General features: G+C 39.6%; 1 protein-coding gene across 1 annotated transcript in view; it reads right to left on the bottom strand.

Moving 5' to 3' along the window:
- LOC140240021 (rho GTPase-activating protein 18-like) overlaps positions 1 to 14,222 on the bottom strand; it is a 138,822-nt gene that overhangs the window by 11,748 nt on the left and 112,852 nt on the right. The window contains exons 9-11 of the mRNA XM_072319832.1: positions 12,217 to 12,294; positions 8,885 to 9,044; positions 6,935 to 7,017 (exon numbers count right to left, since the gene is read on the bottom strand). Of these exons, the coding sequence (XP_072175933.1) occupies positions 6,935 to 7,017; positions 8,885 to 9,044; positions 12,217 to 12,294 (321 nt within the window). The remainder of the gene's footprint in view (positions 1 to 6,934; positions 7,018 to 8,884; positions 9,045 to 12,216; positions 12,295 to 14,222) is intronic.

Genomic DNA, 14,222 nt, shown 5'->3' on the forward strand with positions numbered 1-14,222 from the left:
GTTTGTACATGTTTGGCGGAGATAGACTACAGCATTCATGTTTTTCTGAAAACGTGGAGAGAGAGTGGCAAGAGCCGAGAGCGAGTACGTCAATCCGTATTTTAGTATGACTCCGTAGCCCGAACGCAGTGAAAGTTCTGGTGTCCTAAAAGTGCTACGGTGTGTCTGCGTGCTCCAAAATCCATACTGAGGCAGTACTTCCTATGTACAGATCATCCCAAAATTTTGCCAACAATTTTGCAGGTAGACAGCACGCACTTGCAAGTACGGTGGGTTGTGACCAAGGTTTTACTGACATATTGGCTGCATTCTGTATCTATCTGAGTACTGGAACCACACATGCATGATAATACCTGTGGTAGGAAATATGTCTACCCATCCTTACTTCCCCTGGGGTGGGGGGGGGGGCACAAATAAATATACCCTAGATAGAAAACAATGAAAAACAAAACAACAAAAGTGTCTGCATCTGGGATCTCTCTGACAGCCGCAGTGAAAACAAACAGGTGCACACAGATACTTTTCCACATCCGGGGAGCGTATCTTGGCCCAGCTTTATAACCCACCCACACACACACACAGACACACAGTCTGGCTCTCATATCAACATCTCTCATAAGCCCCTGGATTCGAAGTGGGTCTGGTCAATAATCTTGCAGTCATGGTTGTCATTTTCCAAACCATTGAATTAATTCTGACCCATATGAAGGCTGATATCTGATCACCTTTGTTTGTCTGTCTGTCCATCTATTCTCCCTCTCTCTCTCTCAAACTTTTTCAAACTTCATTTTCATACTTTTCACAGAATATACTGAATTTGAAATAGGATGCATATTTGAATATAGTGCAAAATGCAAAAATAGTAGTACAACGTAAGTTCATGTGCATCTATCCATTTATCTATTCACAATATTTATCTATCTATCTATCTATCTACAGTATTGTATCTATCTACAAAAGTATCTTTCCATCCATCCATCTACATGTGTATATCCATCTATCTATCTACAGGGTATCTTATCTGTCTACCTAACTATCTACAATGGTATATCTTATCCATCTTTCTATCTCTCTATCGACATGTATTTTATCTTAATCCATTGAGGATGGGCTGACTTTGCTACAACACGCATTTCCCATGATAGACACTTGCCCGAGTATACTCGGAACTCTTCCTCAATGGGTTAAATCTTACAATATACATTTGTAACTGCAGTGTTGATATCAAACTATGCAGGAACATTATTTTGGACTTCATTGATAATAGTACTTTTACAGAACTCAATATCAGTATCTATGTTTACAAGAAAAAAATGGAGTTGAGAGGTTTACCAATATACGCCAATTGAGATGCAAGGTCTCCTCAAACCAAGGACAATATGAAGTTTTCTACTGTGGCCGGCAACTGCTTTGCATTTTTTTTTTCAAATAAATGGCATAGATAATATGTCAGTCTTCAATCCAATGTCACTGGTTGCTACAAATTCAAGATAAGAACTCTGAGGAAACATCAGTAACCTTCACCTACAATCTTTTACCAATCTTCAGGAAATGTACTAGATTTTGGGCATTTGTTAAAATCATTCTAACTTGTTCTAACCTTTCCCCCGCCATCCTCAATATCAGCTACGTGCATGTGAAAAACCACAAGCACACAGACCCCTAAAACCAAGGTCAAATGCCAATGTGGTATGAAACTTCACTTGGGCTAATCATACACTTGTTTGTGAATATTATCCATAAAGTGCATTCAAAATCATGCACTATTAGTAATATATTTCACTCTTCCCTTTTTCTCTGTAGGCCTATCCCCATTGAGGACAGGTTGATTTTGCTATAGCACACATTTCCCATAGACACCTTCCCGAGTATCCCATAGACACCTTCCCGAGCATACTCAGGACTAGTCTTTAATGGTTTTTTAATGGGATGGGAGTCGGTGCAATCGGTAAGATCAGCCACAAGATGAGGTGGTTCCCACGGCGATGACAAATCAAAAGCTTCCCGAGCTCTTCGAGACCGATCCTGCGACATGTTGGCAGTCCACTCATCGTTTATACATCCATGAGTAAGGGGCCTACACCGGATACCGACCCTCCCGCCGATCATCCCCCCCACGAGGGTGGGAGGGGGCAGCAACTGCACCCCTGGGGTGTAATGTCTTCCTTCTCCTTGTTACCCCTCTCTCCTCCTCTCTCTCTTTCCTTCTCTCACCCTTCTGGAGTATGCAATGTAGATGCCACTTGGAAGGATAACCGGAGAGTCTAACCGTTACGTAGGAATAAGGTACCTCAAATCTGTGATACAAAGAGGAGAGAATGCCTTGGCATTCCTTGTACGATCTTTTCTCTTTTAGTTGCCTCTTTCTCTATCTCTTTCTATCTCTTTATCTCTTTATCATTCTGCATTGTATCTATATATCTATGTGTATCTATCCATCCATTGTCTATCTATCTATCTACATGTACGTATCAATTTATCTGCCTTATCTATTTATCTTTTCTATCTCTCTATCCATTGATATACTGATCAATCAATCTATCTATCTATCTATCTATCTATCTATCTATCTATCTATCTAGATAACGACATAGATACATGCATGGCTTGACTCTAACTCGATACTCTGCCAAACTCTGAATTTGAAATAATGGTGGCCTGTGATGAAAGGAAACGTAACAATCCATTTTGAATCATGAAAAGTTGCCCAATCCGGTCAAATACATATAACCTTTTGGGAAATTTGGTGGCACAAAATTAATGTTTAATGGCCCAAGGCCACCGCTAATGTCGAGGCCCCAAACGTATGTACAAGTTTAAAAGTACTATGTGTCCTTATTTGTCTGTCTGTATGTATGTATCTGCCCTTACATAATGGTATATCTGTTTTTTCACGCCAGCTACATGTACATATCTCTCTCTTTTTCCCTCATACATGTGCACTGTTTACATCTCCTTACAGTATCCATATTTAGGGAATAATTTTCCTGGTATCACATCAGAATTTTCTACAATCATGTATGCATTCTGACACCACTGCTACACAAACTATCTTTTGTGTAGCAGTTTTCTTCCTTAGAAGTGTACAGGATACCATTTTAAATATCATTCCTCAGCTGGTACTGCTAATCAGCTTTGAGTTGGGAGTTTACTCCCAGATCTCACCAGCTTTCCACCTGCCATTCATGACGAATAAAGTCCACACTGGTGGAGACTGCCATGAAAGACAGGCAAGACCACTGGAACATTCTCTTCTCGGCGGAAGGAAAGATAGGGTCACAGAGCTGCCAACTTTTGTAAAAGCCTTTCAGTACTATGATGGCTGAAAATCAGTAATTTGCACCTTTTTTGAGTGAAAATCAGTAATCCTTAACAGTGTTATAGAATTTATCACAGACAATGATTTCTAAAATCAGTAATTTGCTTGTAACCTTCAGTATTCTTGTCCAATTTCAGTAGAAATTACTGAAAATCAGTACTAGTTGGCAGCTCTGTAGGGAGATACAAAATTTTTGTAGATTGACGGAGGCCGAGACAGACAGACAAATAGATGGATGGACTACTTTTGTTCGCTCCTGGCAGCCACTGGATCGAAGGACACTGCCAGCGAGTGCCAGACAGAGAACTCCCTCTCTGGATCCATGACAGGAAGGCGTAAGATACAGTGCCAGCTTGGCATCCAGCCGCACATTAACAAGTATATTACAAGCTCCCTCTGAATGCAGATAATAGGCTCATTCATACAGATCGAAAAAGCGTGAGTTGAATCCTGATCAAATCATGCTTTTTTTTCTTCTTTTTTTTTTGTGTGCTCTGGTTCACATGTACATAGGCAAGAGAAAAATTGCACCGGTTCACAAAGAAAAATCACGACTCAAATCACACCGCTTTTTTGTAAAAGCGAAGCCAAACGGTGCATGGGCAACGCTTGGAGTTTGACCTGACTGTGACTCGACTGTCTCGTGCAACTTGCATTTTTTTTTTTTTGGGGGGGGGGGGGGGTGGGGTTTAAAAAAACAATGAAATTTCACATGGTGTTCATACACATTTCGCAGTGCAAATAATTGCGACTATTTCAGAAACATCACACTTTTAGTGGTGTATATATTGTGATTTGAATCTCACTAATGGTCACGATCATCATGTCCACACACGTGAAAAAAAAATGTTGCAATTCAAGTCAGAATCCATAATCGGTGGCTGTGTAAATTGGGCCTTCCATCTTCCTCCGGCCAACAATTCAAGCCAAGAGAAATTGATATGGGAGTGCTACTGCCAACTGCTATGACTGGAATACAGGAGGATGCAGCATATCAATGACTGCAAACTCAATTTATATCTTCTACTCTTCGCCGTATCTGCGCAAGAAAATTCTGACAGAATCTATCCAAGATATACTCATCCCACTCTACGAGGTGCACTGGTACTATCGAAAATAAAATTGTATGCTACATAAAATGCATACATTATATCAGCTTGAAGGTTCCAAGATCACTCCTATAAACAATACACTTGAGGATATACATTGTGCCAATGTAATAATTTGAAATATACGTTGTGCCAATGAAGTAATTTGATTGGTAAATGTAATAAACTTTCAAATTTTCACATACTACACCTGTTTATATCATACAAAAAAAAGCATGGTAGCACCTGCAGTCCTTCTATCTTTCATTTTGATCTTTTTTTGTGCCAAGCAATCTGAAGCCCAGTTGGCATGACTGGCTGCATTTTCTTTCCTTCCTTTTGTTTCATGCTTTGTCTTTATTTCCGGCAAATGAATAAAACAAAACTTATAATAATGCAAGCACTTTGAAACAAAAGTCCTATTGGGGAATTCCAAAGAAATTAGAATTTCAACAGGTCTCTGTAGAAAAAAAAAAGTTAATCACTCAAGCAGATTTCTGATTGCCATTAAAGACAGCACCAGGGAAAAGACTTCCATCCATCTTCCTCCTTTTGCTGCTATCTCACAAGGCTTTAAAGGGGCTGCTTAACCCACTGAAGGCTATTCCAGAGTATACTTGGGCAGGTGTCTATTGAAAATGCGTGTTATACCAAATTAGTTGTTGCTTGGGAAGTTTCTAAGGTTGTAGATGTAGGAAAAAAAGTGCCGTTGTTAGAACCAAATAATTCTAGCGCCTGACTACTGTTCGAATCAGGAGCCGGCAAAGGAAAGTGGAGGTATCTACTGCGATAGGGCATTATATAGTATCGAGTGCGGGGTTTCCCGCTGTGCCCTAGGGGAATCTGTCGTCACAATGGCTGGTCTGTGTTTACAGACTCTCTCTGAGAGTTGTTCTCTCTAAAAAAAAAACCTTTGCCGGTAAATAGCAGGTAGAGTAAGGGAGTAGCATTAATGGTGTACACGTAGGTAAGTATGGCATAGTCTGCTGTAGATCTGAGTTTGTACGGTCCCACCTGCTACCAGAGGTTCTGCTGATGCGTAGATATCAAACAACAAAAAGAATTAGGGTAAAAGATGAATTCTCAATGAATTCTGACTATGGCTCTCTTTAACCACTGAGAATTACGTCCAAGGAGAACTCAGAAGTTTATGGTACTTGTACATGTAAGACATGGTTCTCACAGGGTTAATGCAAGAGAGAAAATGTCTTCCAGAACTTCAAGTATTGTGTCCTGTTGCAAAGTCTAAAAAATCACTTTTGGCAAAGCCAAACCACTCAGACGTTGAACTCCAAGATTAGAGTCTTTAATGGCTTTTGTCTGTCCTTTAAACGCGACCGTGAACTTCCCGACCCGACGGTCTGCCATCCGACCTTATCTCATCATCTAATGCCGCAAGTCCACCACCTGTGCTCCGCGCTTCTCCGGGTCAGACTGGTTTGGAAACCATTAATGAGCAAAGGGCACCGCCAGCATCCTCTGAGACCTGGCGACAGATTTCTTTATCATCATCCCCTCCGATTTCACTGAAATAACACGGAAGGAGTGAGCAATACATCAACGACAACCATTGTTTTCATGATTACTGCTTGGAAATGACGGATGGGCGAGCACATTCATGCATCCGGGCTGAAGTCGGCTCACCTAAATCGCGCTGGACCTGGGCCACCTTTTGATTCCTTCAGAACCTATCCACCCTTATGCGAACCATGATTCTATCCTAGCTTTGTAATTTGTTGAAATAAAGGCAGCGCTCATTTATTGTGTGGGTTGAATCTGAATTTGTATTTGTGAAGTCTTTCCGTCTGTCTCTGTATGTGTGTGTGTGTGTGCATGTGACAGTAATCACTTGCTACTGTAAAAAAAAAAATGTGTCTAACAAGGTTGAAAGCACAGGAAGATGATAAAAGTCCGGTCGGATACCAAAAGAGATTTGGTCAGGACGGGAAATTTTGACGGTCAAGCTATTCACAAAGTTCACCAACAGAAGGCTTGCTTAAACACACCCAAAATTGAAATAGTTTTTGAAAATCAATTTTTGTAATGTGATGCAAAAATAATTCCCGGTTTATTTTTTTTCCAACTCTTTGAGATAATTTGCCTTGTGTTGTGTGTTTGAATGCATGCAAAGAAACTGTTGATTATTTTGAAGCCATAATGCAATTTGCCACAATTAGGTCTGCACATTTCATTTGCAGCCATGTGATTTTTCTTTTAAATATTCCAACTTGATTTGTCTTTTAACTCTGATGAAGATTTGCGATGCATGGCACGTGTTAACAGTGGCAAGTAATACTGATTTTTTCATCGGCATGTGTGTTAATGCACCTTTGTGTTGCTGTAAATATCCCACAATGGAATATAATAAGGTCAACCGTATAACCAGAGTGTGTCATTTTCGCTCTTTCCCACCATCTGTGGTAGAAATGAAAACTTGGTGCGAATGCGGCTGCTTCATGACTTGAAAGAGTCGTCAAGTGGGTGGGACCCGGTTGGCCACCAAGCGAGAGTCGCTGCTGACTCTTACCTTTAACGTCGCCCGGTGGATGTCCGGCAGTACCAGGATGAGGAGGTTGAGGCACTGGAGTTGTTTCTTTTGGTCTTGGATCTCTGCAGAGGAAAGGATTGAATACCGTAATCAAGAATCAAGAATCAAGAATCAAGAATCAAGAATCAAGAATCAAGAATTAAGAATCAAGAGTCAAGAATCAAGAATCAAGAATCAAGAATCAAGAATCAAGAATCAAGAATCAAGAATCAAGAATTAAGAATCAAGAGTCAAGAGTCAAGAATCAAGAATCAAGAATCAAGAAGAGGAATCTTGCAAGCATATTACAGGTGGCTATCTCGTTGTATATGTTCTGATACATTTTATTTGTTTCCCTTGATCGTTTTGCTCTCTTTTCTTTCATGTCCCTTTCCTTCCTTTCATAGTTTTTGTTACTAGGTTGTTTGTTTAACAAGACCAACATTTTCATCAAGGGACCTATACATTACAAACTATGCTTTTTAGTACACATGTAGATCCCCCATGTTTCATGTTTGCAAAATTGATTCCCTTGTATTCTTTTTAATTATGACGCTACAATGTATGTCTAGTCTTACGTTCAATCGATTGATGTAGCATGTTATTTGTGTTTGAGATGTAGAACAATAAAATCAAATCAAATCAAATCAAATCAAATCAAATCAAATCAAATCAAATCAAAGTCCATGCCTGTGTTGATTGTTAAAAAGACCAAAGCCAGATATCTATAGGCCTATACAGAAGTGTCCTTTGGGTCAGTCAGACCTGTACACTGAATATTCATAATTATCATTTGCGTATGAGCCCAAATTTAGCCATGGAACAGAGTACTAAAGTGATGATGTCATAGTCTATTGTAACAGATTGGGTTGGAAACAGGTGCGAGTGTGGTTAGCAAACAATAACAACGTTCACAGACCTGGCCAGGTGAGGTTGTTTGGAACTAGTTTCCAGGGCGACAAATTGCTATGACATCAAACTTTGGTACTCAACTGGTCAAACGATGTCAAGTTTAACTATATCCAAACTTGTTTTAATTCTGCACGAAACTCGGTCACAATGTACAAAAGCTACATGTTGTAGACATACCGCCTTGTAACTTTTAAAAAACAAAGGCAGCTAAAACAAAGCTAGGATTAGAAGGATTAAGTAAGGCAGCTTATTAGCAGGATATATTTGTCAACAAAACACATATGTATGGTATGCAAAAATGGATATGATCATCACATGAAGCATACAACGTAGCATAGTGTTCAGTGTTCTTGCATGAACAACTGGACTTGGACCTACAGTATGTTGTTTAAGTGTCAAGGTCATCTATGAACAGATGTTGCTTCAGTTGTTGATGGTTTTCCCCCCTTCTATTCTTGATCCTCTACGTAAAGGTTTGATTGTAAATTTTGATAATGATAAACAGATGTTATCACTGATGAAGATTTTAAGAGTAAAACCTTCTTTCATCAACTTTCCTGACTCAAGGAAGACTTTCTAGTGCACACCTACAAAAATAAAAGCAACAACTTTCTTGAAGTGACTGTAATAAAGTTAATCATAGAAACAGTGTTATTCCAGTTTCTTTGCTTCTTGTTCTTTAACAGATCTCTCTCTATGAAGACCAGGGGCCCGTTGCATAAAACTCCAACCGGATTTTTTTCCGGTTGAAATCACAAAATTCCGGTTGGAAGCTCCCAACCAGAGTTTTTATGCAACGGATTTTACATTCTTATGTTAGCAACCTTAAAAAGTTTTATGCAAAGGGACCCAGATCACAAATCAAATTACGGTATTCTAATAACATATGGTAGTTGCATTCAGAAACAACTGTAAATTAACCAACAGTCCCAGACGTTTTGTATCATGTTGGGTTCACTACACACACTACCACAGCTATGGTGCAACTCCATACGAGGTGTGTAACTTGCGGCAATTGCCCCAATCTTTTAAACTCACTCTCCACCATGGCGAAGGCATTGACGTATTCCCAGGTGAGGATTGGCGTGGGCATGTCTCGCAGGAACTGCTTCAAGAGCCCCACAGCGTCGTTCACCCGAAGGTCGTCGAACCGGAACTTGCCGTCGTAGAAGTCCCGCTCAATCTGCTCGCTGAGTTGCTGGAGGGAAAGGGCGAAATCAAGGCAATTAGTTGGTGAGGAATTTCACAATTTCTCAAACCTTTATGGCAGACCAGTTTATTAGTACCCTCCAGTTTCATGCAAAATTTCTGTAACAGGTTGTTTCAGATTGTTTCTGTCAACAACAATAACATCATGTCTCAGGCATGCCTGACATAACTACTAATAAAGCAGGATTAAAGCAGATAAACAGTTAATTACCATAAAGATGGTCACTAAAGAGTTATTAGAAAATTCTAGGGGGAAAATCTAATACATTTGCATACATTTAGTAAGCAAATCCATTCCACTGAGGCTTTGACAAAATCTGTGTCGATCAGATTGTCTGGTTTGTGTCCCTTTTTTTGTGTGTATTTAATAAACATTTAGGGCATTTGACATGACAAATGACATTATTTTGCTGATCTTGCAGGGTCTTCCCATCAAATGTTCACTTCAGTAATCTCTGAAACATGTAGATGGAGGAAACAAACAAAGGGATAGATGACCGTCCGGTGACAGGGAAACACCGATGTCTATCGGACATCACGGTTTCCTTGACATCTCTACACAGAGCCAGGACGGCGGACCGCAAGATATGGTGGGAGACAAAAACACGGCTGGGGAGGATTGTCTGCACTGTAGCCGTCTGCCTACAATCTCTTGCTTTGCTTGTTTTGTTTCTTTTTTTCTTTGGCCATCCCCAATCTGGACATTTGCTCATATTTCCTCCCGATAAATATTATGGCACCGATAACAAACACGGGCATTACGAGGACACTCCCCTGCGACAAACGGCTCTGTTTATTTCGGGTTTCCGCCAGAATGACTCAGAGTATCTCAAAGACATCTCAATAGCTCTTGATGTCATCAACATCACGTGGATATCCTTTCTCTGTGTCTGTGTATCTGTGTCTATGTGTCTGTCTGTCTGTCTGTCTGTCTGCCTGCCTGCCTGCCTGCCTGTCTGTCTGTCTGTATGTATGTATTACTGTATTACTATATAACTGTATTACTGTATGTGTGTATGTGTGTATGTATGTATGTATGTATGTATGTATGTACATGTATGTATGTAGGATTCTTCATCTTGGTAACATTCTTACCACAGCCATCTTTTTCTAGCTCTATCTTCATTTTTTAAATTTCATCTCACCCAGACGATAGCTTTGTTCATGGCATCACAGAAAATGTTCCTTCCAAAACAATACAAACATTAAAAAAAGACCACAAAACCAATCCCTGTAATGGCGGTAGCTAATAATCACTGTTGTAACTAGACAAGTAATTTTTTTAACAATTGTGGGCTTCCACACTGACAGATTTTTCTTCAGGCTTCATTTCTTGACAACAGTTCCAGGAAGAAGATCTTAGAAGATTTCAGGCCATCAGAAAGACAGCAGCTCTTCAAATACAGCACCGGTGCCAACTCTTTCATGTTTTTGTTTTTTTTTTCTTAAAGGAAAAAGAAAAGGAAAAACTAACAAAGAGACAGCATGAAACACTTGCAGAGAAGAAGAAAATGCCTAAATATGGGGGGAAAAGTAGACACTTCAGGTGGACTAGAAAGTGATCGTCATCCCGTTGGGTTGCTCGCTCCATTAAAGCTGTTATTCTCTCCCCGTTACGTGCCCATCATTGCTTCGGTGGCTTCCTGAGAGAGTGATTTGCACACTGTGTACGGAACTCTCGCCTTCCTCTTGTTCTCCAACCCCAAACTTCTCTCCCCCCACCCCCACCAACCGATCACAAAAACAGGAACTCCACATATCTGGTGCAATCCTATCAAACACAATGCAAGCCCTTATCTCTTCTGTATTTCGCAAAGCACACCACAACATAATCAGCAAAAAACTATAATTGCTGCCTCCCTTGGCAAATACTGTCTATTTTGATTGCTGGGTTTGCTTCTGCGGAAAGGGTAAGGCTGTACTGCACGTATACATATTTTCAGAATAAATTGACATCATGAAACTCACTGCGAACATTGTAAACTGTAAACAGTGTACTCAAACGCACCCAGAAAAGTACAGAGGATTTACAGGCATGCATTGTAATCCAACCACAATTGGTTTTACTCAATAATATCATCCCCTTGCCCCAGAGAAATGCTGTTTACGCATTGCTGTTTATACACTGATCTGTTCACAGCCCACAGTCAACTTTCCAAAGTTCATCACAGCACACTTAGAAACAATGATGACTGCATACTCCTGTGTTTCATAATTTCTTTCTTACAATATGTACTTAAAATAAGTGCTTTATGCAGATGGTGTTACATGGATAGAAATCTAATAAAAAACAAACAAACATAACACGAAACTGGGTGCACTGCTTTGAGAGGATTACACGCCGCAATTGTTCAAATCACAATCCCTGTTTTAATATCTCACCTTCCCAGTGCGTAAATGTTCGTTCATTCATTCATTACCATCCATAATGCTAGCTCATTAATCAGCAGACGACAAGTTTCACTTTCTTTTTTCTCATACAACCCTTTACGTGCTACATTCCTGTCTACAAGGCACCTCAGAGTTGGAGCTGTTAAATCACAATTCTTCCTCTTCACATAGAAAGGTACAGCAGAATCCTGACTCAAATCTCAACCCACCATCATAAAAAGCCCCATTAAAGTTGCCTCGCTTCAACTTTATGAATCTGATATTTTTTCAGTACCTTACAGCTGTATGTCCGAAGGAAAAGAACTCAACATTTTCAAAGATTGCACAGTGTATGCTTTCCCTGTGATACATTTTTTGTTTTTTTCAACAGCAAAGAACACAGAAAAGGTCACAAAGCCAGTCACTAGATAGGCCTACATTTGATGAAAAGGTGAATGGATATTGAAACACAATTGACCAATATAAAGTGATGAGATTCACCAAATCCGGCTTTGTTCAAATCTTAAAATGTTCTGTAACTTGGTGAAATTTTGATAGCAGGCTATTGTTAGAAAATAAATTACATATTTCCAAATATCTCGTTCTTTTTTTTTTTTTTTGGACCATGAATCAAATTTCTGATTTCTCTGAAAAAAATGGAGTCATTTTGTTGTTTTCTCAACTCTGATGTCTGCGGCTTGAGTATAGGGGTGGTTAAGTTTTATTTTGTAGCCTACCAGAACTAACAAAACAAGAAGTACATGTACAGTGTACATGGATAATATTTTTACCTTTATTCTTGCTGCAGAGCCGGGAACCCGCAAGACGCCTTCTTCATGTAAGCCATGCATTTCCAGGAACCCTATTAACTGGTTGGGTGGGCGAAAACAGAAAGAAACAGCAGCATAGAGAACATTTTATTTGAAGGGGAATGGATTGTGCATAGCCAGTTGAAAGTACAGAATAACCTGTATGATGTGTACAGGCAAGTATTTCAAAACAAACAAAACAACAACAAACTATATGACAGCTCTCGTAATGGTTGCTTCATTCGTTAATGATGTCTTTAAAGTTCAAAAAGTAAATAAAATAAAACAAAAAGGAAAGGGAATATTTTTACTTGACTAATGGGGCAGCTCGAATTGAAAAATCCTTATTTTTGGTAGCCATGCCAGACAAGAAAAAATATCTTCAATGCGGAACAGGCAAGTGTGTGGCCGAATAATTAAGAGTGTTGGAATATCGGTCATCAATGGACTGGTGAACTTGTATGATGTGAAGTCTTGAGTCGTGACACTGAAGCACTGTGCCATATCACTTGATCTAGATATTCCCTTTGATGAAGATGTCGTGAGAATAACTGCATGCAAGGGAGGAAATAACGAGCCATGATGCCTGATGGAAAACCTGTAATTGGCACGAAAAGAATGCACTGATGATCCCATTTTAGCACGGAGTGTGTACTCTGCTCTGGTTTCTTTTGTCTTTCTTTTGTTTGCTTAAGGTTAAGTGCATCGCGATGTCAGTCTCTTCACTTGCACGCAGTCGTTTTTTCGGGCCGGTCACCCTCGCTACTTCCTGTTGTTTCTACTGGTAACAACAAGACCCCTCTGGCGGTCGCCACCTGACACGGCCCTGACTTCTCACACAAATACCCGTATCACACCTGCCCCAATAAACTCTCACATTATGAATTTCCAAATCCTTGTGTTATGGCTCTGTCACAGGACTGTAAAAGCCCCTCATCTAAAAATCCCCCTAAAACTTAGCCAATTTAATTTACCAACGACGTCGGGGGTATGGTACAATGTACTTTCCAAAGCTTAGCACAGCAAATTCCATTACCCTGTAATAGGTTCTGCATGACCTTAAAGTTGCATTACTGCATGTATACAGGTTATACAGCTTCTTTTTCATGTTTGCTTTATGCAACAGTGAGTGTCAACACAAATTTGTGGTCAAGTTTCGCATGTAAGGCTAAATTTAGTTGCTTACACCATTTAAATAAAATACAATCCTTCGAACAACATGCAAGAAATAAAAGAATTGTGCTACATGTAGGCCTATACATTCACTACTATATTTAGACACTGTTTCACATTGAGGTTATAGCACAATCTCAGACAATGTCAAACTTTTCCTGTTGAGTTGTATGATTCAAATTCAGTACACAGCATTAATTTTGCCGCACAAATGCCATCACTGAAACAGAGAGTGAAGAGCTTGACACTACTTTTAAGATTTTATATTTTATACCACCTGCGAATTTGAATGATCATGTGAATGCAAATCAAATTGTGTGTTTGGATTCATGGACTTGAGAGCACAAGAAATAACCACCACAGATTAGTGTGTCTATTTTCTTATTTTCTGTTTATCCTCATAAAACTATTGTACTGTGATAACAGTTTAGAATAGAAATAAACAAACTCAGAGGTGAAATGTATGCATTGTGAACCTTCCAAAACTGCATCGGGTTAAGTGACTCCCACACACGCACACACACACAAAATCGCTCAATTCCATGTGTCCTTCCGATGAAATCTATTCAACCTTGCATGGGATTACAAAAAAAGAAAGAAAAGAAATACTCAACAACTATCCGAATTCACACAATGGGAAAACTTTTCTTTCCCAAACACTGTCATTGAAAAGAAAAGAAAAAACAAAACCCAAAACAAATGGGGAAAAAAATCAATGACAATGACATCACAAAAAACAAAAACAAGCACAAACTCTCCCTGAACGTCAATAATCATTCAACATTGAATGACGGACTTCCGCATTTCATTCGCAT

Source organism: Diadema setosum, chromosome 16, assembly GCF_964275005.1.
Source record: "Diadema setosum chromosome 16, eeDiaSeto1, whole genome shotgun sequence".
In the NCBI taxonomy this organism is placed as follows: Eukaryota; Metazoa; Echinodermata; class Echinoidea; order Diadematoida; family Diadematidae; genus Diadema; species Diadema setosum.